The sequence below is a fragment of the Gopherus evgoodei genome, chromosome 8 (genome assembly GCF_007399415.2).
Source record: "Gopherus evgoodei ecotype Sinaloan lineage chromosome 8, rGopEvg1_v1.p, whole genome shotgun sequence".
NCBI lineage: Eukaryota > Metazoa > Chordata > Testudines > Testudinidae > Gopherus > Gopherus evgoodei.
The window spans coordinates 7,397,943-7,421,963 of NC_044329.1; the positions used below are offsets into that span (position 1 = coordinate 7,397,943).

General features: G+C 53.3%; 1 protein-coding gene across 2 annotated transcripts in view; it reads left to right on the plus strand.

The window, feature by feature from the left end:
* Positions 1–5,010: 5,010 nt before the first annotated feature.
* FLT4 (fms related tyrosine kinase 4) overlaps positions 5,011–24,021 on the plus strand; it is a 100,833-nt gene continuing 81,822 nt past the window's right edge. For both annotated transcript variants that reach the window (XM_030573246.1, XM_030573247.1), the window contains exon 1: positions 5,011–5,177. In XM_030573246.1, coding sequence (XP_030429106.1) covers positions 5,120–5,177 — 58 coding nt within the window. In that variant the 5' untranslated portion in view covers positions 5,011–5,119. The remainder of the gene's footprint in view (positions 5,178–24,021) is intronic.

Sequence of the window (24,021 nt, forward strand, 5' to 3'; positions counted from 1 at the left end):
GTACGAGTCAGGAAAGACGGCGCAGGTTGCAACAGAGATGAGGAGCAACAACCTGACCCTATTAGGCATAACGCCCAAGGCAAGCGGAAAAGAGACCATCCAAGAAACACCTGGCGACGCGACCTTCAGGCTGATAGCAAAAAAAATGGGCTATACCTGGAACCAGCTAGAGCGAATGGCCCAGGATAGAGGACTCTGGAGGACTCTGGAGATTGGTGGTTGGCGGCCCATACCCCGATTGGGGTGACGGGCATGAGTGAGTGAGAGTGAAACCTCATGTGCTAATTCATATTAATGAACCCTGGAGCACCACACCTCTGAATCCCTGGTACTGTAGGATGGAAGTACCTATTTCTTCTGCTGTGGAAAGCCCCAGCAGTTCTTTGGAGACAGTATCTTGACTATCTGCAAAGCCACATCCATTATTTCTTAGGAAGAGGCCATTCTTTTTTGAAGCCCACTAACAGTGTGGCCTCTTGTGCCAGCTGAGAGGGACTGCGGCCTACAACCCATGCCATCCTAGCTGAATCAAGGCTATTGGTAAGAGCTCTGGGTGGGAGCCTCTTTGGATATTGCCTCTGAGTGGACCGGACCATGGGAGAGAGGAAGGTGCCACCAAGTCTCATCTCTTGCTTTAGCTGAGTAGAAACGTGATTACTTCATTACACTTGTTGGGTTTTTTGGGTCTGGGAAGGGTAAGACTTTAAAATAAAATCCTTTTCTTTCCCAAGAATACAACAATAGAAAGGCTCTGTCAATCACCTAGAAACCTGTGCTTGTGGTGGAAAATTCACCTCACTTCCCACCATTAGATGGCAGTGTGGTAAAGGCTGGGTGACAGACCCTTTTGGGGCACAGTGTGAGACATTCCCTATGTGACCAATTACGGGCTGTTCCATAAGCTGTGTCATTGCTCTGGTGACAAACACACCCTTCCCCACCTGCGATTGCTGATTGAGGTCTGTGTTAGCTGCCCCTCAGCCTGGCATCCTCAGGGGAGCTGTGAATGGGTGAACCAGAAGCCAAGCTTCAGCATTTCCACCCTAGCACTCCTCTCTTACCAGTTCGACAGCCAGTCCCTCAAAAGAGCAGTGCTATATTTCCTCCTGGACCTGACTGTCAGAGCCATGTGATTCATCTGTTGCTCTCTGAAGCTAGCTGCCTCTTTGTCACTTGGTCCATGCCCGGGTGTTTGTCTTTGCTTCTCTTGGTTAAAAGAGGTGTTCACAGAAAGTCTCCACGCTGACGTTGATTTCCATAGCCGTGAGTTAAAAAGGTTTTTCCTCTCATAGCCTTTCAGAGGGTGGGAGACCTAAGCTCATACTGTCAAATGTTCTACGAGAATCATCCCAGAGACTCAGGAAAACAATCTTCATGTTCGCTAGTGAAAACCAACAAGTTCTCTCTCTGTCCAGTTCCCACATCACCAAACCTTACTGCCCCCGCAGTTGGCACCCTCACTGGCAGTCTCAATATGAGGTGGGCACAGACTCACCATTCTGGATGGTCCCTCCCCATTAGGGCTGAATCATGTTAGCAGAGCAGGGAGGAGAAATGTGGACAGCTGCTGCTCACCCTGCGGCCTCTACTCCATCAATAGATACACAAACAGGCTCAGCCTCCGGAGCTTTCACCGGCATCTGATTCCCCTAAGAACTTTAAACATGTTTACAGACACTTTAAGAAAACTTTTCTCTGTCTCTGTCTCACTAATCCCCATTGTCCCTCTGGGGCTGGGGCTGCCTACTTGGTTACTTATATGTAATGTATCTACCACAGTGGGCCCAGCTCCTTCACATAGTGTAGTAGAACTATGCAGTGATGATCCATGTAACTGTTCCAGAAGGGACTGCCGCAGAAATTTGCAGAGTTGCTCCAAAATAGGACATGGACTGCTGCATAGTTGGGGATGTTGCCGCTCTGGATTCTGATATAGACTTACAGATGGTATTTCTGGCATATGATGGGATCTAAAATTGTCCTGACAGGTAGACTGTTATTCCGTAATAATTGTTGGCTAAATTAAACTAACAGATTTTTTTCCTACTTAGAAAGTTCCTGAACTGATGAATAGACATTGTGAACCATGAGCAGTGGATATTGGGGTATGAGAACTTGGCAGTTTTGAGCAGGTTAGAAAAGCTTTTTTATGGAAATTTCAGATGAAAATGCGTGAGTCTTTGCCAATTCTGACCTCTAAAGGGGGTTTGAAAGATGAATACTGAGGGTATAATGTGTGTGCATGTGCAGACATTTTAGGGGTTTGAATCTCCAAAATTGTGTCTTATTGGGGGAGGGGGAGGGAATATTTTAGAATACCTATAGCTTCTTAGCTTTTCTTTGATGGCTTTGGGAAAAGGGCATGGTGCATTTTTTCCACAGGTTTGGGGAGGCAATTAAACACACAATAGAATTCCATGCCATTTTGAAACTCAGAACACATGTTTCTCATTCCAGGCCTCTTTTGTGATGTCTGCAAAGTTGTATCAATCATAAATCTCTAAGATATAGACCTGAGAGTTTTGTTGTTGTTTTTTTGTTTGGTGGGGGGGGGGTTTACTATGGAAATATGCAATGTACGTGAGGACTGGTATCCAGATTGCTGAGTCTCGAATGTAATTAGTAAGGGTTCTACAGTCATTGACATGTACAAGTTGCTATTTTATGGCATTTTTTTATGGCTGTTTTGCTTTGGTTTTTTTTTAAATTTATTTTATTTTGCAGCTTTCCTGGGGAGAGGACTTTCCCCCCCTCCACAGAGGCTATATGGGAGGGTTTTTTGTATCCTCTGTAATACAAGAACCCCCTGGCTGTAGCTGGAGGGAAATGGTGGAAGAGATCAGCCCCAATGTATTAGACAGTCCACACAACCAAATTCTCCATTACATGAGTGAAGGGGAAGGTCCATTACTGCACAGTGCAGCACTCTACTTCAGTCACGGATACACACAGGGTAACAGACCACACACTCACACACACAAACACACTCCAGCATGCAGCTCTTTGAGGTTTGGAAAAGGACCTGTAGTAGGCTCCTTATCCTCTCTGCAGGTCAGCCACTAGAGAATATCATCTCTCCCTCATTCATACCCCTACAAAGCCAGTACATCACAGGCTGTCCACACCTCTGAGATGGCAAGGAATCAGTGCTCCCTTGCCAGCTGACTGAGCATACCAGATGGCACGCCCTGGCAGCTCCTGCCATCTCTAAACGAGATGGCTGCATCCTATAACACAGCTGACTAGTGCAGAGAACTGTGGCACACTCTACACTGGTGGTGGTGTCGTCCCTCGCACCCACACTAAACCAGCATGCTTGTAAAGTCCCCTGGCACACTCTGCCCGCAGCCTAGAAATTCTTTGAAGGATTAGTTCTAGGTTTCCTAATGTGGTTAGCAAAGGAAAGGAAAGGAGACAAATCAACAAACAGCTGGAGGAGGAAATAGCATCCAGTAATCAGCACTCCTGGGCCCCAGGGATGGGCTTGTTGCAGATGGAGAGAGAGCTGCATTCAGTGACTCCCACACACTTAGTGCCCATACGGGGTGTGCAATTGTGCGTGTGTGTTCCTTTGGGTGGGAGGGAGGTGTAGTGCACTGGTGTGCGAACATGTAGATTTGTGTCTGGGTGCAGACACGTACATAGATGCCTGCGTGAGGAGGTGTTCACCGTGTAAGCATCGTGTGCCTCCATGTGTGCCTGTTTGTGTGCGGAGGTGGCAATGGGCTTGTGTGTGCCCATGGGTATGTGTGCGTGGGCATAGCAGGTGTGCTCACTGGGGCACGTCTGCCTCTCTGTGTGCCTGGATACGCCTGACAGCTCTCACTTTAAAAGTCTTGGTGCTCCCTGGTTGCAACCCCCAGCAAGTGTCCCACAGCAGAGACACTAACACGGATCCCTCCCGCCCCAGCCAGCCCTTGAAGGAATGGATAGAAAAATAGTGAAAACATCAGTGGGTCCCTCCTTCCCTTCCCTTCCCTGTCCCTCCCCTCCTGCATGACCCCCTTTCTATTCCACCCATCACCCCCCTGCCCCTCCCCTTCCCTGCGACCCCCTCTCCCTTCTGTCCATCTACCCCACCCTGCCCTTCCCTTCTATAACCCGCACCCTTCTCTGCCCCTCCCTCTGACCCCCTCTCCCTTCTGCCTATCACCCCCAGCCTGCCCCTCCCCTCCTCTCCCCTTTCCTCCCCTCTGACCCCCTCTCCCTTCTGCCTATCACCCCCAGCCTGCCCCTCCCCTCCTCTCTCCTTTCCTCCCCTCTGACCCCTCTCCCTTCTGTCCATCAACCCCACCCTACCCCTCCCTTCTATAACCCGCACCCTTCTCTGCCCCTCCCCTCTGACCCCCTCTCCCTTCTGCCTATCATACCCAGCCTGCCCCTCCCCTCCTCTCCTCTTTCCTCCCCTCTGACCCCCTCTCCCTTCTGCCTATCACCCCCAGCCTGCCCCTCCCCTCCTCTCCCCTTTCCTCCCCTCTGACCCCTCTCCCTTCTGTCCATCAACCCCACCCTGCCCCTCCCGTCTATAACCCGCACCCTTCTCTGCCCCTCCCCTCTGACACCCTCTTCCTTCTGCCCATCAATCTCACCCTGCCTCTTCCTTCCTCTCCCTTCTGCCCATCTCCCCCATCCTCCCCCTCGCCTCTGACCCCCTGTCCGGTCTGCCCATCAACCCCACCCTGCCCCTCCCTTCTATAACCCGCACCCTTCTCTGCCCCTCCCCTCTGACCCCCTGTCCCGTCTGCCCATCACCTCCGACCTTCCCTTCCCTGCCCCTCCCCTGCCCTAGGACCCCCTCCCCTCCCTTCTGCCCATCACCCCCGCCCCCCGGCCCGCGCACACGGGCCCCGGCTGCGGGCGGAGCGGTGCAGTGGGAGTGCGCGGGGCTCGCTGGCAGGAGCCGAGGAAGGAAAAGGAAGCGGGGCCCGAGCCTTGCCTGCGCACGGGGCCAGCCTCTCCTGGGCGCTGCGAGCCGGCGGCTGCACAGCTCAGCGCGGGGCTCTGCGCCTGAACCCGCCGCCAGCGCGGACCTGCCCGGGCCAGGGGAGAGGGGACCCTGCTCCCGGCTCGCCTCCAGCCCCGGCCGTTTCCCGACGCCCCCCGGCACGGAGCGCTGGAAATGAAGAGAGTTTGCACTTTGTCCCTCTGGCTCTGGATCGGGATCGTCTCGGAGGCAGGTGAGGCGCCGGGGCAGCCCGGGGCGCGGGCGGGGACCCGGGGGCTGCGGGGCCGGAGGATGCTCTGGGCTCCGGGCTGGGCAGGGCGGAGGAGCGGGTGCCGGCGCCGGGACTCCCCCCTGCCCAGCGCGCCCAGCACCCAGCGTCTCCCCGCACTTCTGCCCGGCGCGGGACTTGGCCCTGCCCTGGGGCGCTGCTGCCGGCTCGGGGCGCCCAGCTCCTTGTGTAAATGGGCATGAGCCGGGAGCCCTGCCCCCCCGCTCCCCATCACCCCCCCGACGCCTCCTACCCCGCTCCCCATCACCCCCCCCAGCGCCTTCTACGCCCCGCTCCCCATCACCCCCCCCAACATCCCCCAGCGCCTCCTACCCCGCTCCCTATCACCACCCAGCGCCTTCTACGCCCCGCTCCCCATCACCCCCCCAACATCCCCCAGCGCCTCCTACCCCGCTCCCTATCACCACCCAGCGCCTCCTGCCCTGCTCCCCATCACCCCCCCAGCGCCTTCTACCCCCGCTCCCCATCATCCCCCCAACACCCTCCGGCGCCTCCTACCCCGCTCCCCATCACCCCCCCAGCGCCTTCTACGCCCCGCTCCCCATCACCCCCCCAACATCCCCCAGCGCCTCTTGCCCTGCTCCCCACCCCCCCCCCCCCAGCGCCTTCTACCCCCGCTCCCCATCATCCCCCCAACACCCTCCGGCGCCTCCTACCCTGCTCCCTATCACCCCCCACCCCCAGCGCCTTCTACCCCCCGCTCCCCATCACCGCCCAGCGCCTTCTACCCCCCGCTCCCCATCACCCCCCCAACATCCCCCAGCGCCTCCTACCCCGCTCTCTGTCACCACCCAGCGCCTCCTGCCCTGCTCCCCATCACCCCCCCAGCGCCTTCTACCCCCGCTCCCCATCACCCCCCCAGCGCCTTCTACCCCCCGCTCCCCATCATCCCCCCAACATCCCCCGACACCTCCTACCCCGCTCCCCATCAACCCCCATCAGCCCACCAGCGCCTCCTACCCCGCTCCCTATCACCACCCGGCGCCTCCTACCCTGCTCCCTATCACCCCCCAACACCCCCCAGCGCCTCCTACCCTGCTCCCTATCACCCCCCATCACCCCACCTGCGCCTCCTACCCCGCTCCCTATCACCACCCAGCGCCTCCTACCCTGCTCCCTATCACCCCCCATCACCCCACCTGCGCCTCCTACCCCCCCGCTCCCCATCACCCTCCCCCCCCGGCGTCCGCTACCCCCCGCTCCCCATCACCCTCCCCCCCGGCGTGCGCTACCCCCAGCTCCCCATCACCCCTCCGGCGCCTCCTACCCCACTCCCCATCAACTCCCATCACCCCCCCCAGCGCCTTCTACGCCACGCTCTCCATCACCCCCCCAACACCCCCCAGCGCCTCCTACCCCGCTCCCTATCACCACCCAGCGCCTCCTACCCTGCTCCCTGTCACCCCTCATCACCCCACCAGCGCCTCCTACCCCCCGCTCCCCATCACCCTCCCCCCCGGCGTCCGCTACCCCTCGCTCTCCATCACCCTCCCCCCGGCGCCTTCTACTCCCCGCTCCCCATCACCCCCCCCACGGCGTCCGCTACTCCCGGCTCCCCATCACCCCCCGGCACCTTCTACCCCCGGCTCCCCATCACCCCCCCAACACCCCCCGGCGCCTCCTACCCGGCTCCCTATCACCCCCCATCACCCCCTACCCCCGGCGCCTTCTACCCCCCCCCCGCTCCCCATCACCCTGCCCCCTGGCGTCCGCTACTCCCCGCTCCCCATCACCGCCCTGGCGCCTCCTACCCCGCTCCCCATCATCCCCGCGGTGCCTCCTACCCCCCTCTGCATCACCCCCCAGCACCTTTTACCCCCCGCTGCCCATCACATCCCCCGGCGTCCGCTACCCCCCCCCGCTCCCCATCACCCTCCACCCTCCATCACCCCACCGGCGCCTTCTACCCAGCCCCGCTCCCACTCACCCCTCCGGGCACCTTCTACCCCCTGCTCCCCATCACCCCCCCTTCTGGCGTCCGCTACCCCCCCGCCCCCATCACCCCCCCGGCGCCTTCTATCCCCCGCTCCGCATCACCCCCGCCCCGTTCCCCATCAATACCCCTGGCGCCTTCTACCCCACACCTCCCATCACCCCCCTCTGGCGTCTGCTACCCCTCTGCCCCGATCCCCATCATCCCCCCTGGCGTCTGCTACACCAGGTCTCCTCCCCTTCCGGCATCTGTCCCTCTTCTCCCCATCACACCCCTGGAAGTCTGACACCCCAATTGCTCCCCATCATCCCCCTGGCTCTCTGTCCCCCCAACCCGCATCCCATTGCTCCCCCCATCACCCTCCGTGTTCTATCCTGTCTCAGACCATCCTGTTGTCTGGTCCCCCCACTCCCCATCACCCCCTGGTATCTGCTACCCCCTGGCTCCCCATCACTGCCCCCGCCACCCCACCCAAGGACACCTTTGCTTTTAGCTGGTCCACCTTTGATAGTTGATACAAACCCAAAGAGGGACTGAGCCTGTCCCTCGGCCTGTCAGCAGAGGGCGCTCCTACGTGAAGGCTGCCCCCCACGCCAGGCTGCACCCAGCCATGGGTCAGCTGCGTGGGGTATGTCCCCCCAGCCTGGAGCACTAGGACCTGGAGGAACACATTGCACAGCCCCCATGCTGATGGACTGGGTGGGACCTGGTAGGCCGTTCCCATGGCTGATCCCTGGGGTCCTGCGCTGGCCCCCCTTGTGGGATGCGGGTCTCTCACTTCACTGATCTCTTCAAAAGTTATGCCCCATTCTACACGCCCCCCACCTCCAGCAAGCATGTGGCAAGTGCTATGGAGCAATGGCTAATCTGTACCCCTCTCTCTGATCAGCATGGGAACATGGCATGCTGTCTCACGGGGGACAGCCCCAGTCCCATTTGCAAAGGAGTCTTCTGTCCACCTTGAGCTCTGGGGCTGGGGAATTGGGAGGGAGGAGCAGTTTGATGGCTTGTTTATTTACTTTTGCTAGTGTCATTCATTAATTAGTTTATGTTTGTGCTGTGCTCTGCGGAGGAAAAATGCTCTGTAAGCGCATTATGAGACCCCTTCCAGTGCAGCCTCCCCAGGGGGCCAGAGCTTGTCTCCCACAGACTGGGCACTAATTCGGTGGGCTGTGAATCACTTCTCTTTCCAACAGCACTCTGTGGGGGGCAGCAGGGGTGGTTTGGGCAGAGAGTCCCGTGGCCAGAGTACGAGGTCAGAGTGATACCCAACCTATCGAGAGGCCGAGGGCTGCACAGCCTCTCACAGTACCTTGGGTTGCTTGTCCCTGAGGATGCTCCCGGGCAGTGTGACTGGTCCTATGGGTTCATGGAGGAATGATGCCCGGTGAGCTCACATAGCCAGAATGGAGTAGGGGCTGGAGTGATGGTGGTGAGCCCAGTGGGGGCATCCAGCAGCGAAATGCTCTGGGCCAGCGTAGCCATATCCGAGTGCTGGGCAAAGCCCACCCGATTGTTGGGTGTATCTAGAAACAAAACATGCTGGGCCTCTGCTGCCAGTATGGAGTGGTGCTGGGCCAGCACTTCAGGGATCAAGCAGGTATCTGGAGCCAGACAGAGCAGGCTCTGGGCCGACAGTGTCGGGATGGAGTGAGCCCTGGGACGGGGCAGCTGGGATGGAGCCGGCTCTGGGCTGGCGGTATCGGGATGGAGTGAGCCCTGGGACGGGGCGGCTGGGATGGAGCAGGCTCTGGGCTGGTGGTGTCGGGCTGGACTGAGCCCTGGGACAGGGCAGCCGGGATGGAGCCGGCTCTGGGCCGACAGTGTCGGGCTAGACTGAGCCCTGGGACAGGGCAGCTGGGATGGAGCAGGCTCTGGGCCGACAGTGTCGGGATGGAGTGAGCCCTGGGACGGGGCGGCTGGGATGGAGAAGGCTCTGGGCTGGCAATGTTGGGATGGAGTGAGCCCTGGGACGGGGCGGCCGGGATGGAGCCGGCTCTGGGCTGGCGGTGTTGGGATAGAGTGAGCCCTGGGACGGGGCGGCTGGGATGGAGCTGGCTCTGGGCTGGCAGTGTTGGGATGAAGTGAGCCCTGGGTCAGGGTGACCGGGATGGAGCCGGCTCTGGGCTGGTGGTATCAGGATGGAGTGAGCTCTAGGATGGGGTGGCTGGGATGGAGCCAGCTCTGGGCTGGCGGTGTCGGGATGGAGTGAGCCCTGGGATGGGGCGACCAGGATGGAGCCAGCTCTGGGCTGGCGGTGTCGGGATGGAGTGAGCCCTGGGACGGGGCGGCTGGGATGGAGAAGGCTCTGGGCTGGTGGTATCAGGATGGAGTGAGCCCTGGGACGGGGTGACCGGGATGGAGCCGGCTCTGGGCTGGTGGTATCAGGATGGAGTGAGCCCTAGGATGGGGCGGCTGGGATGGAGCCAGCTCTGGGCTGGCGGTGTCGGGATGGAGTGAGCCCTGGGATGGGGCGACCGGGATGGAGCCAGCTCTGGGCTGGTGGTGTCGGGATGGAGTGAGCCCTGGGACGGGGCGGCTGGGATGGAGCTGGCTCTGGGCTGGCGGTGTTGGGATGGAGTGAGTCCTGGGACGGGGCGGCTGGGATGGAGAAAGCTCTGGGCTGGTGGTGTCGGGATGGAGTGACCCCAGGGACGGGGCGGCTGGGATGGAGCCAGCTCTGGGCTGGCAGTGTCGGGCTAGACTGAGCCCTGGGACAGGGCAGCCGGGATGGAGCAGGCTCTGGGCTGGCGGTATTGGGATGGAGTGAGCCCTGGGACGGGGCGACGGGGATGGAGCCGGCTCTGGGCTGGTACTGCCATAGTGAAGTAGGTGCTGGGCCAGTGACTTTATTACACAAATTGCTACAGCTCAAATGTACAGTGTAACATCAGAGCGAGACCACAAGGTAAATAATAGTGCAGGAAGCTTCAAACGAGAGAGGATCGATTTCTGGATCATAAATAACCTTTTTTAATAACCTCGGTTTCATGACTCATCATTGCCACGTTAGCCCTAATGGCAGGCCTGTGGGTCTGACTTGCACTCTGAAATGAGGGGCAGGAAAGAAGTGTAGAAGGGAATGTGCCTCACCAATGCAGGGAGCAGCCTGTGCTGGGGTGTGCTACCAGGAACGCTTGTACTGGGCCTAATGTTGCTGGGTTAGAGCACATCAGATTGATGCATGGCCGGTGCAACCCATTAGGCGGTCGCCTAGGGTGCTAGCATTTCAGGGGGGGGCATTTCAGGTCCTTCAGCAGCAGTGGCCAGATCTCCAGCCACCCTGGTCGTGGTCAGCATTTAGACGGAGGGAGCTGGGGCCAGGGGGCGTGGGGAGGGCTGCTTGCAGCAAGTAAGGGGGAGGGGGCAGCACGCAGGGGAACTCCCTGCCCCAGGTCATCTCTGCTCCGCCTCCTCCCCTGAGCACGCTGCCCCGCTCTGCTGCTCTCCCTCCCAGGCTTGTGGCGCTAAACAGCTGATTGGCGCCGCAAGCCTGGGAGGCAGGAGAAGTGGAGCGGCGACGGCGTGCTCGGGGAGGAGGCGGGGCAGAGGTGAGCTGGGGCGGGGAACTGCTGCACGGCTCCCCGGGCCGGGGGGCAGCTGCTGCGGGTGGGGCACTTCAGGGCAGAACAGGGGGCGGAGAGCTGCCACAGGGCTCGGGGGGTTGGGGGGGGCGCAAGGTGGAAGTTTCACCTGGGGCGCGAAACATCCTTGCACCCTCCCTGGGTTGCTGGTACTGGGACATAGAACCATCGGGCTGTTGCTGCTGGAATGGAGCTTCCCAGCTGCAATATGTCAGCAGACGTTTGTGGCGCTGCTGCTGGAGCTCCAGCAAAGCTCTTTTGGTGGCATCTTGTAAAGCATCTTATGGCTGTTCCTCAAGTTCTTTCCTCTTGTCCCAGTGCTGAGGGCTTTGGTAAGATGAGTTTCTGACCCAATGAAGACCCATGTGATATGTGGCTTTGACTAACGTTTATAAAGTATTTTGAACCTAACAGGTGCTGAAAAAGGGCTAAATATTATTGCCAAGAAGCAGGGAAATCTGCATATGAAACATGGGACTTTACCAAGGAACATACAGCTTATTTTTCAGTTCTACCTATGACCAAGGGTATCCTGGGGTGGAGCACAACAATGTGAAGTGTCCACAAACTCCTCATCACATTAGCCCCCGTTAGACAAATATCATACGCTTCCTAATTGTGGGCAAATGCAGAGGTTTCTCCTCCTAGACACTGGAGTGTACCCTGAAGAGGGCACACCACTCCCTTTGGACTTATGCAAGAGCTATTCTGTTCTATCCTGGTTGATATCCCACACTCATGGCCAATTATCTGATTGACTGACATGATTTGGTAAATGCAGTAGGTACTGGGGTGGGGGTATATGACAATCAGCATTCATGGATTAGGATTTCTAGACTCTCCTTTCTCACTGCAACATTCTCTTGGATCAGAAGCCAGGTTGAGTGTTAAAAGGCGGCAAATCCAACACGGACTGATCTAAACTGCCACAAAAAAGAGCATCAGGGTCAATGCAGCATATTTCCCTTTGGCAATGGATATTGCATGCCTGGAATTGCATAGGACTGTCGCTCCACCGTTCTGAGTGGGTCTGGTCAGTGTAATAAGCTCCATGGGAGTGGAACGTCTGAAAGCATGACCATCCTACTGACTTCTGTGGGGAAGGTCTACCTGGGCAGCCACTTGAGTTGTAGGAGAGGAGTTCCTGGACAGGACAGTCTGGCCAGCTGATTCAATTTTAGGGATTCTCTTCTTAACGTTAGGATGTAAGCATCTGACCATCCCACTGATGGCCAGGACACATGTGCAGGAACGGAGTTATTCACTTTGACCAAAGTCCCTGACCCAGATTCCAAGAGCACTCAGTCATCCCTTTGTCTGCATGCGATGGCAATACAGCTCTGACGGCTCCAGCCTTGGCATGAGTGTGGCGGAGAGATGGTTGCACCACTAGCATCTTGTGCGTGAAGCAGCTACATCCAGACTTATTTATTGTTAGTAATAATACCAGCCATTTGTATAACGTTCTTCATGCAAAGAGCCAAGAACTTGCAACCCTAAGGTGCAACGTTTAGACACGGATTTGTTAACTCTTCTTTAATTAACTACGTGGTGAGTGCCAGCAGTGCACTCAAGATGAAGGAAGGCATTCCAAGCATAAGGGAGGCAGGGAAGAAGGCTACAAAGGGAGCACTGAGGAGACCAGGCTAGGTGGAGCAGGGAAGTATGAGAGCAGTAGTAGAGGACATAAGGGTAGAGATGTGCCTTGGGTCTTGAAAATGATATGGAGATCACATCACCTCACTGCAGTGCAGCCCCCTGTGGAGGGGAAGGGGGCAGGCTTTATACCGTGCACTCCAACACTACATAATTCATTTCAAAAGGGGAGAGCATTTCTGATGAGCTAATGGCATTACCTAGCTGGGATGTGGCCAGAATACCAGAGCAAACACCCGCACTCCTGCGAAAACCGCCCCAAGATTTTTAACGCTTGTGGACCTTGATTTGTACATCTCATCTGAAGGCCGCACCTGCAGCAGCATGCCCCCTACCGGCGTAGGATAATACCAGCTTATAGGGAAGAGCCATCTAGCGGGTCGCCAGCACCGCTTAGGTTTTTCTTGGAGGTCTCCCATCCACATGCTGACCAAGCTTGGCTCCGCTTAGGACATGAGATCACAGCTCAGGGGGTTAGAATATCTCCCTGTTAGTTTTACATTTTCCACTTCTGACCTCCTTGGCATGGGAAGATACAGGTGTCCCTGTTTTAACGGAAGTGACAGGGGAGAAAGCTTGTGGTTTTACAGCTCCCGGCAGGAATTTCTTGCAGAAGAAAAGGGAGAATTGACTTCCATGGTAACCACAACAAGAGGTGATGTCCTAATGAAGCTGGCTGTTACACTGGAGTTAAGAGCCCATTGCAGAAGGAACTTTACAGAGAGTATGGTGCGGGCTGTGGATGGGCGTCAAGGAGGGGAATGCAGCCTTTCACCAGAGGATGCTTTGCAGGGATCTGGGAGAATGATCATGCTCAGAATTAAGTGTTCCTTTGCAAAGCCGCTTCTGGGTGAAGTACCCCTTGCAGACTTCTCCTAACCCTGAGATCACAGCTCTGCCTGCAGGGGCTGAGGACAGAGCTTTTCTCCAAGGCCCATCCTGCTCTCTTTGTTCACTGTAGCTTGGGGAGTACAGCCATTACAAGTGGAGTGTCTGCTCCCCAGGCTTCTCACCCAGACACAGTTCAGAGGGGAAGCTTCCAAATGGGTGTTTTATGACAGTGGTTCTCAACCAGTGGTCAGGGCCCCGCTGGGGGGCCGTTAGCAGGTTTCAGGGGCTCCACCAAGCAAGGCTGGCATTAGACTTGCTGGGGCCCAGGGCAGAAAGCCGACGTCCCACTTCATGAGGCTGAAGCCTGGGGTCCTGAGCTCCAGGGCTGAAGCTGAAACCTAAGCAACTTAGCTTCATGGGGCTACCTGTGGTGTGGGGCCCTGGGCAGATGTCCTGCTTGCTACCCCTTAACGCTGGTCCTGGCTTTTATATGCAGAAAAACAGTTGTGGCAGAAGTGGGCCATGGAGTTTTTATAGCATGTTGGGGGGTCCTCAGAAAGAAAAAGATTGAGAACCCCTGTTTTACCTGCCATTCCTCTGTCAGTTGTTTAAGAGTTTGGAGTCTTTTCTGTGACCGGAGACTGCACCCATTGCTGGGGGACTCTATAGTCACTGCCCAATGACAGGAACCCTACGGCACGTCCCCACTACTGGAGGAATCCTACGTTAAATCCCAGTGATAAGGAAACCCAACGAGAACCCAAGGCTGAGGGAATCCTACGATCCCAGTGTTGAGGAGGGAACCCTACAGAGCGAGCCAGCTGCTGGGTACTCCTACAGCATGAGAAAGCTGACAGTAACAACCCAATGATAAGGGAGTAGCACAGTTTGAGCTCACTTACTGGGGTGACCCTACATGGGGTGTCCACTATGATCAACAATAGGAATCTGTGGGCAGGGAGAACCTGACAGCCCGGGCCAGTAGATGTGAGGTTGCTCTTACATCTCGGTCCTACTGAAGAGGAACTTTCCACACCTCATTTCATTTAGTCTCCGACTTTTTTGAGTGAGATTGTCAAAAGCTGCCTAGGAGAACTAGCTGCCCAATGCCCAGCTCCTAGGCCTCTTTCGAAAATGTCCACCGATGTCACCAGAGGGGTGGGAGGATCCAGTCCGAAGACTTGTTGTGATGGAAGCAGCACACAGGCCATGCAGAAGGTATCGACTGCAGCAGTTCCTTCACACAAACACCCAGGGACGGTAGCATCTGTCGTAGTGTTTAGCAGAAGACAGCCGTACACGTGGAGTTTGCAAGCTTCACAGCACTGTCTGCTCGTTGGGACGAGAGCCTAAGTTTTCTCTGGGCTCTTATCTGGAATCATAATATCTCCTTTATGAGCAAAGAAATACAGCTGCAGCTGCACTGGCATCTAGCGACTGGTTAAATTAATCCCAGGGTTTTATTGCCTCTGGCTATCCCAGACCTTTGTTGCTTATTTCAAGTTGTTAATGTGGAGGGTTAGATTACTCCCAGGAGTGTGTTTCCTCAGTGGTCAAAACTGTTATGATGATTTCAGCGTAAAGTGTTGTTGCTCATTTGCAGCGTCTCATTGTTAGAGCAACATAACGAGCCTTACTGGAAATGGGAATCCGAGAGATCAAGGGGGCTGGGAGGCAGGAACTCCTGAGATCGGAGCCTGGCTTCACCACACATTTGCTCTGTGGCCTTGGGCAAGTCACTTAATGCTCAGGGCTAAATTCAGAGGTGACACATATGTGATATAGAAGTAGGTGAAATCCTGGCCCTGCTAACGTCCATGGCAAAACTCCCATTGACTTCAGTGGACCCATGATTTCATTCAGGGAGACTAAACTGAAGAAATCTACATGCTGAAGAACCTAAAGCAGCTGACTATCCTTTCATGTACACCTTCTTACTCTCAGCTTGGTTGCTTTTCTTGCAGCGCTCCTCTCTCCTGACCCCTGGGGGGTGACTTACCCCAGCTCAGATTCCTGTGTTCGTGCCTAGGCTTAGCAGGGCCAGTTCAGAAGCGAAGTGTGAGCTAGGATGCAAGTCGCATGTGGATAAATAGACATGACTCTAAGGGAGTCTAGAACGAATCCAAGTTGGTGTAACATACAGATGAGGGCAACACGAGAAGGCCTGGATCAGACCAGATGTAGACACTTAAAATCACCTCTGATTCTGGCTCTTGCTCTGTTCCCCCTTCTGTGTTATGGTAATAATAATACTGTTAATCTTTGTTCTCTTCTACCTCTGCACTGTGAACTAGTTGCCTATTTTGTGATGAAAATATGCTGTCTGATTGATTGGTCAAAAGCCGTAACCATCCATGGTGATGTTTATGAGAAGGACTAGACAGAAACCATATCATAGACACATCTGAGCCTCCTGGGCTTTATGCTGGAGCATTAGTAGAGCAGTAACTGCAGGGGGTGGGTTTTACCTTCCTATAGCAGCAACCCTCACGCTGGTGAGAACTCAGATCAGCTTCTGGAAAGACGTAGTCTGGTCCCGGTAGCTTGAAAATGGAATAGACTCAACTAATATCATGGGATTTATGTGCAATCTTAATGCAAACAAGAAGCGGCAAAGCTGCCTCTAAAGAGTTAAAGTAGCTAATGACTTGCACAAGTGTAGAAGACACTGTTCTGATTTCTAGCTGCGCAAATCCACAGCTTGCAGGTGCTGAAGGGTTACATTTTTGCACGGTGAGATTCCAGTTCACTGAGTGAAGGTCAGCCAGTGTGTTGGCATCAAGCTGTGTTGGTGTCCAGCTCCCATGGCGGTGCTAAACCAAGCAACATAGTGCCTTGCACACAAACACGCCATCCCTCACGGAGTTAAGCCAAGGAATGTGGCAGCAGGTCTGAGATGCCCATTGCGCTTGGATTGGCCAAGGGTTAAGTGAAGATGAGTGGTCCTGATGCCAGGCTTGGTGTCCAGGTTCTTGCTGGTGGAGGTCAGCAGTGGTTCATGGGAAAGGAAAAATTGGCAGCTGGGCCGGATGTCCTGCATTTCCCCTCTTCCTGCAGCCGCCTGAGCGATGTTCCTTATTTAGCTTTCCTGACGGACAGGAGGAATCTGATGGCGGAAACTGTCACTGCCTGATAACAGCTCAGGGACCCCTTTATGATGGGCAGCACACAGGGAACAGGCAGCTTTCATTCTATCCAGGATGGGCGAAGAGAGCAATTTGGGTTGCCCCCTTGCGCCATGTTTTCATTGGCTATTTTATAAATGCTGCCTCTGGGTGTGGGGGGAGAGGGCATTTTCAGCCCCTCCCTTTGCACACATGCTTGTTTGTGCCTGAAACACACCAGATTCTGTTTACAAGGCATTCAAGGGCGAGAAGCAATGACGTCTTTCTGTGGAGCATTGATGCAGGCGTCCAAGCTGGCTGATGGATAGGAGACTACGGGCGGGGGAGAGCGGAGAGCCTGGAGTAAAACCTCCTGGCTGAGATCCAGGGCTGGGCAGACCTTTGCAATTGCTAATTGTGATGATGTGACAGCAAGGCCAGTGATAACACTGATGTGGCATGGTAACACAGGGCGTGTTTGCTGGGTGGAGAGAGAGGGATGGAAGGGCAGGGCTGTGCACCAGGGAGCTATGAAACAACACACACACCTGCAGGTGTACTCTCTACACTTCCCTCACTCAATGCACATACAAGCCCCCGCACCTAGACACAGATGTGCCTTGTCTACACAAAGATCAGCCAGTCAAGCAGAGAATCATATCAAGGGGAACATCCACCATGTGTCTCATCTCTTCCCCATCCTCTCCTGGTGAAAGATGCATCTCACTGGTTCAGAGACTAACGAAATATTCGTATTATATCCCGCTACAATGTACGTGCTCATGTGAATCATCCCATAAACAACAAAGTGCCACAACGTAGGGTGAAAACATTGTACCTCTTGCTTTTTATCCTGCATTTTGGGATACCATTAAGATTCTCTCATACTATGGAGATATTTATCCTTTTTTCATCATAACTGATATATTATAAAGAGAAACAATGGGACGAGAGGTTTTTTTGAAGGGCAAACACCAAGCAATATAAATGGCCTAATAACATTGACAAGATTAATGCTCTCAGTTCCACTATATTTAAGTCAGTGGAAGACTCTGGCTTCACATTGGTATAACTGCAGTCAGAATCAGGACCAGCAGGTGATGCAATAGGAAGCAGTCAAGTTATTTTCCTACTGATTTTGGATGCTCTCCTCAGCCACTAGGCCCTGAGGAGCCTTCCCATAGTCCACGTGGCTTTACCTTTTTGTAGGTTGGTCACAAATACTTTTGTGGAGCTGGGCAAGGCAAGGCGTGGCCTGTTCTGCATTGCACAGTGGGATGGCCCGACGGTTTCCACAGAGTGGTATAATTTTGACAACTTTGATTTCATAAGCTGTGCAGTGGAGATAGAATCCAGGGGACTAGCACTCTACTTGTAATAGGTTTCAAAGTAGCCAGGGCTGGTGCAACCATTTAGGCAAGCTAGGCGGTCGCCTAGGGTGCTGGGATTTGGGAGGCGCCATTTTCTTCAGCAGCGACTACAGCGGCCGGATCTTTGGCCTCCCCAGTCGCTGTTGGCATTTAAGTGGAGGGAGCTGGGGCAGAGGGGCACGGGGAGGGCCGCCTGCAGCAAGTAAGGGGGGAGGGGGGCAGCACGCAGGGGAACTCCCCACCCCAGCTCACCCCTGCCCCACCTCCTCCCCAAGCACGTCATGGCTGCTTCACTTCTCCCACCTCCCAGGTTTGCAGCGCCAATCAGCTTAGGTGCCACAAGCCTGAGAGGCAGGAGAAGTGAAGCAGCCACGGCGTGCTCAGGGTGCTCGTGCACAAGCAGGGGTGAGCTGGGGCGAGGGGGGGTGCCTCAGGGCGGAGGTTGGGGGTGGGGAGTTGCTGCAAGGGGGGCACCTCAGGGCGCAGGCTGGAGCTGCCGCGGGGGGGGTGCCTCGGGGAGGCACAAGGTGGAAGTCTTGCCTAGAGCGCGAAACATCCTTGCACCAGCCCTGAGAGTAGCAGCCATGTTAGTCTGTATCTGCAAAAAGAACAAGAGTCCTTGTAGCACCTTAGGCCTGGTCTATACTATGCGTTTAAACCGATTTTAGCAACGTTAAACCGATTTAACGCTGTACCCGTCCACACAACGAGGCCCTTTATATTGATATAAAGGGCTCTTTAAACCGGTTTCTGTACTCCTCCCCGACAAGGGGAGTAGCCCTGAAATCGGTATTACCATATCGGATTAGGGTTAGTGTGGCCGCAAAGCGACGGTATTGGCCTCCGCGCAGTATCCCACAGTGCACCACTGTGACCGCTCTGGACAGCAATCTGAACTCGGATGCGCTGGCCGGGTAGACAGGAAAAGCCCCGCGAACTTTTGAATTTCATTTCCTGTTTGCCCAGTGTGGAGCTCTGATCAGCACGGGTGGCAATGCAGTCCCAAATCCAAAAAGAGCTCCAGCATGGACCGTACGGGAGATACTGGATCTGATTGCTGTATGGGGAGACAAATCTGTTCTATCAGAGCTCCGTTACAGAAGACGAAATGACAAAGCATTTGAAAAAAATCTCCAGGCTATGATACAGAGTCCACAGCACAGCGCTGTGTGACAAGCGTAACGGGAAGCCAGAGACTCAAATGGACCGTCATGGAGGGAGGGAGGGGGTACTGAGGACTCCAGCTATCCCACAGTCCACAGCAGTCTCTGAAAGCATTTGCATTATTGGCTGAGTTCCCAGTGCCTGTAGGTTCAAACATATTGTCCAGGGTGGTTCAGGGTATAGCTCGTCAATTTACCCCCTCCCCTCCATGAAAGAAAAGGGAAAAAAATTGTTTCTTGACTTTTTTCAATGTCACCCTATGTCTACTGAATGCTGCTGGTAGAAGCGATGCTGCAGCAGTGAAGAGCAGTATCCGCTCCCCTTCCCTCCATGGTGGCAGATGGTACAATATGACTGATATCCGTCGTTGTCATCAGCCCGTGAGTGCTCCTGGCTGGCCTCAGGTGAGGCTGGCTGGGGGCACTTGGGTGAAAATAGGAATGATTCCTGGTCATTCCCAGTAGATGGGACAGAACAGCTGGTAACCATCTTCATCATAGCCACGGGGGCTGAGCTCCATCAGCCCCCTCCCTTACTGGTGTAAAGAAAAGATTCTGTACTGCCTGGACTATCATAGCAGCAGGATGCTGGGCTCCTCTTCCCCGCACCGCTTAATGTCCTGCCTGGACTATCATAGCAGCAGGATGCTGGGCTCCTCTTCCCCGCACCGCTTAATGTCCTGCCTGGACTAATAGCAGCTGGAGGCTGCCTCCCCCTCATTTTATCTCACTAACAAGTCAGCGTTTCTTATTCCTGCATTCTTTATTACTTCATCACACAAATGGGGGGACACTGCCACAGTAGCCTAGGAGGGTTGGGGGAGCAGGGAAGGAATGGGTGGGGTTGTTGCAGGGGCACCCCCTAGAATGGCATGCAGCTCATCATTTCTGTGGGATCTGACACGGAGCAGCTGTGCTCTCTGCTTCTCTAGTACACTTGCCCCATATTCTAGGCAGGACTGACTCAATTTTTAGATACAACATAAAAGAGGGAATGACCCGGGGAGTCATTCCCATTTTTGTCTTTGCACCCCCGGCTGACTCAGCCGGGGGCACCCAGGACAGCAGCAGACAGTACAGAACTACAGATAACAGTCATCTCATTGCCTATTTACAATGGCACAGCAGACAGTACAGAACGACTGATAACCGTCTCTGCTACCATGCAAAGGCAAATGAATGCTGCTGTGTAGCACTGCAGTACCGCCTCTGTCAGCAGGATTCAGTACACATACGGTGACAGTGACAAAAGGCAAAACAGGCTCCATGGTTGCCATGCTATGGCGTCTGCCAGGGCAATCCAGGGAAAAAGGGCGCGAAATGATTGTCTTCCGTTGCTTTCCCAAAGGAAGGAATGAGTGACGACATTTACCCAGAACAACCCACGACAATGATTTTTGCCCCATCAGGCACTGGGATCTCAACCCAGAATTCTAAGGGGCTGGGGAAACTGCGGGAGCTATGGGATAGCTACCCACAGTGCAACGCTCCAGAAATCGACGCTAGTCTCAGACCATGGACGCACACCGCCAAATTAATGTGCTTAGTGTGACCGCGTGCACTCGACTTTATACAATCTGTTTTACAAAACCGGTTTATGTAAAATCGGAATAATCCCCTAGTGTAGACATACCCTTAGAGACTAACACATTTATTTGAGCAAACAATATATTCTGTGTGAGCTGGGCAAATATTACAAAGCTACCTAGAGAGACAAGGTGGGTGAGACAATATCTTTTATTGGAGCTACTTCTGTTGATGAGAGAGACAAGCTTTCGAGCTACACGGAGCTCTTCCTCTGGTCTGGGAAAGGTCCTTGGGGGCGTCACAGCTAAATACAAAAGCAAACAGATAGTTTAGCATAAGTAGTGCTAAGATCGAACGATCTGTTCGATCTTGTATTTAGCTGTGGCACTCTCAGTACCTTTCCCAGACCGGAGGAAGAACTCTGTGTGGCCCGAAAGCTTGTCTCTCTCACCAACAGAAGTTGATCCAATAGAAGATATTGCCTCCCCAACCTTGTCTCTTGAATATCCTGGGATTGACACTGCTATAACACTGCATAAATCTATCTAGGGCAGACTTCCAGTCATGCTTAACTTCATGCACTGGGTGGTCCCGTTGGCGTCAGTGGGGTTACTCTCATGTTATGTTTACGGTGCAATCAGGAGGGGTGTGACTGCAGTATGTGTAGACATACCTGAGCTAGCTTTGATACTGCAGTCACACCTCCCAGTTGCAGTGTAGAAATATCACCAGTGCATCTCGTTAAGCATGTAGAAAAGTCTCTGAAGGATCAGGGCCTAGGTTACCACCATACTGCACTCAGTGCCATGGCCTTGGGTTACCTGACCATTTTCTGTGCACATATTCTTGGATAAATGAATTCACTTCAGCTAGGTTCAGATATTTTCTGTATTCACTTTCCATGAACATTTGTGCATTCAGGTGTCACTGACATGCAGGTTCATGTAAAGTGAATTTCAAAGTCACACGCATACTCATCCAATGGGAACTAGAAACAATACCATGTGACTTCCCTTGCCAATTCCACCTAAACATCTGAAATGTCGGGGCTCAAGAATTGAGTCCTTGCAGAAGACTGTGATCATTCCATAGAACAATGTTTTGAAACCATCAGATCCATTCAAATAATAACACCTCGGAAACTACACATTTTGTGGCTATTCTGAGAGCAGACAAATAAGCACAAAGCATTGAGTACATTTCTGGTTTCAAATTATTCACGCACTGCTTATACTGTCACCTACTCTAGAGAGGCAAGCCTGTGCTGCTCATTATAACTATGCATAGTCGTGTTTCCACTGGGATGGTTTAATTCCCACCTATATAAATTTACACACATCATGTGAACAATCCACATGACCCAACCTTCCACATTCCAGCAGCGTAGTAGTGCCCATCTGATGTGTTGCTATTTACACTGGTCCACAGCCTTTTCCTTGCTGATGGTCAAAAGCTTGCCTCACTTCCACTGTGGCAGCTAGCAGCTGCAGGAAGGGATAGGCATCTCATCCAGCAGATGGTACAATGACGAAGAGCAACATAACCAAAATAACTGGTGGCCCAGGTCTCCAGAGACATGGACAGAAGAGAATAGGGCTTAGCAGTGTCCTGCAGAGTGAGTACTACATAAAGGAAGAAAGTCTTTAGTATCTGACCAAATCCTGAAGTCCTTCATCTTTACTCAGGCTAAAGCTTTAATGATTTTAGTGAGAGTTTTGCCTAAGTAAAGCTGGAGTAAGGACTTCAGGACTTGCCCTTGTTATTAGAATGATTTATTGCATAATGCATCCACAAGCATATGGTGTCTTTCACAAGAAGCTCATGTCCTAAGTTAGCCAGAGAGTGCAGTTCAGATGCTAGGCCTCCAGTGTCACTATCACTTCTTTTTTAAAGTTGATATGTATTTATTTCACGGGTGGATTAACACTGATAATAGTGATCTAATCAATCAATGACTTTGCTACTGTATGTCCTTCTGAAAGGCATGATACTCTTCTCCTGTGGACCCTGCAGGGCCTATGATAGATGCATGGAGTCATACTCTGAATCAGATGGCTTGTGAGAGGCATATCAAGAGATTCATAAGTCCCCAAAGGCCCTTGAAGGTCTGTCAAGTGTTCATTGGCCTTTGAAAGTTTGTACAAGACACATAGGCTCTACATGGGTCAAATGAGGTCTGTTAAAGGCCTTTGAGCCCCCAGACAGCCTGTAGGAGGTATGTAGCTGTAGCTTGGGCACCAGAATCAGTAAAAGGTTCCCAGCATATGAAATGTACATAGATACAATATGATCACCCAACGTAGAAGGTGTGCATACTACACTTTGAAGCCCCCACAAGGGTGTGGTTCTACTAGTGTAAAAGAGGTTGGAAGTCAGGACTCCTGGGTTCTGTTCCTGGCTCGGCTACCAAGTCTATGACCTTTGTTACTTAGTCTTTCTGTGACGTCTGTAACATATTGACTTCAGGATGTATTGACCTGAAAAGTAAATATTGGTCAAAGTGAAACTTAAATTAATAGTTTTCTTGAAGGACAATAAATCTCGATATTCACCAAAACAAGAAGTCAATATATGAATTATAATTTACATTCTCTGTTGTTCAAAACAGCCAGTCTGTAATTCCACATTACTGAATAAACTGACAATCGGGATTTTTTCCCCATTTAAAAATAAGGTTATATACGGGAAAGGAAGTCAGATGCACAGAAAAATCTATTATTCACTTACTGGAACACAGGTTATATTCAGCAGAGTCGATCAGAGTGCATCATTTGCATTATGCATATGTGCATATGTGTAAATTGCATATATCCAAATTGCATATGTGATCTGATTGGTCAACATTCCTTTACACCTTAGGATTCATCTCTCAGGAGGTAAATAACAGAAACTTAACAATTCGTCTTGAGAAAGTTCTCAGCCAATCATGGGGCAGGAGGTTTCTCTTGTGTGCACAGTAACACCTACCTCCCAGGAGTGCTAGGAGCTGCAGCTCCATTCGTGTTTGTGAAAAGCTCAGCGATCTCTGGATGGAACATGGTTATAGAAATGCAGTGGCATCATATTCATATAAAAGACGTATGGGAAGAAGATGCCCTGCCTACCCACAAACTTGCCCCAGCAAAAATGGATGTGTGGATAGATGTCTGATTTAGTTGTCTGTTAAATACCATGCACATGCATGGTGCTGTATAATTAATAAGGAACCCAGAAAGTAGGCATGTAGAAGTCTCTTGTGGCCTTGGGAGTCAGTCAGAGGGCTCCTGGTGTATAGAACACACAGGAAGGACTGTGAGCATTATTCTAAACAGGCTGTAGAAATCGATTTTTGTATCTGCTTTCGTTAGAGCCAGTTTTCCGGCAGAAGTGAAGGCTGGAGAGTATGAGCAGGGTGAGGTCGGGGGTTCAGAGCCTAAGATTTCTTTGCAAGGGTAGCTCCTTGACTGGAATTCTCGTCCAGTGCTGGGGAGGGGTCACGTGACCCATTTCATTCATGGAAAATAATCAGTCCTTTACCAATTCAGAAAATGGTCTGTCATGCCAGTCCTTTGCTTACACACGTGCACACACTCACACAGCCTGAATAGAAATTCTATGTTCCAGTCCTATGGACTGACAT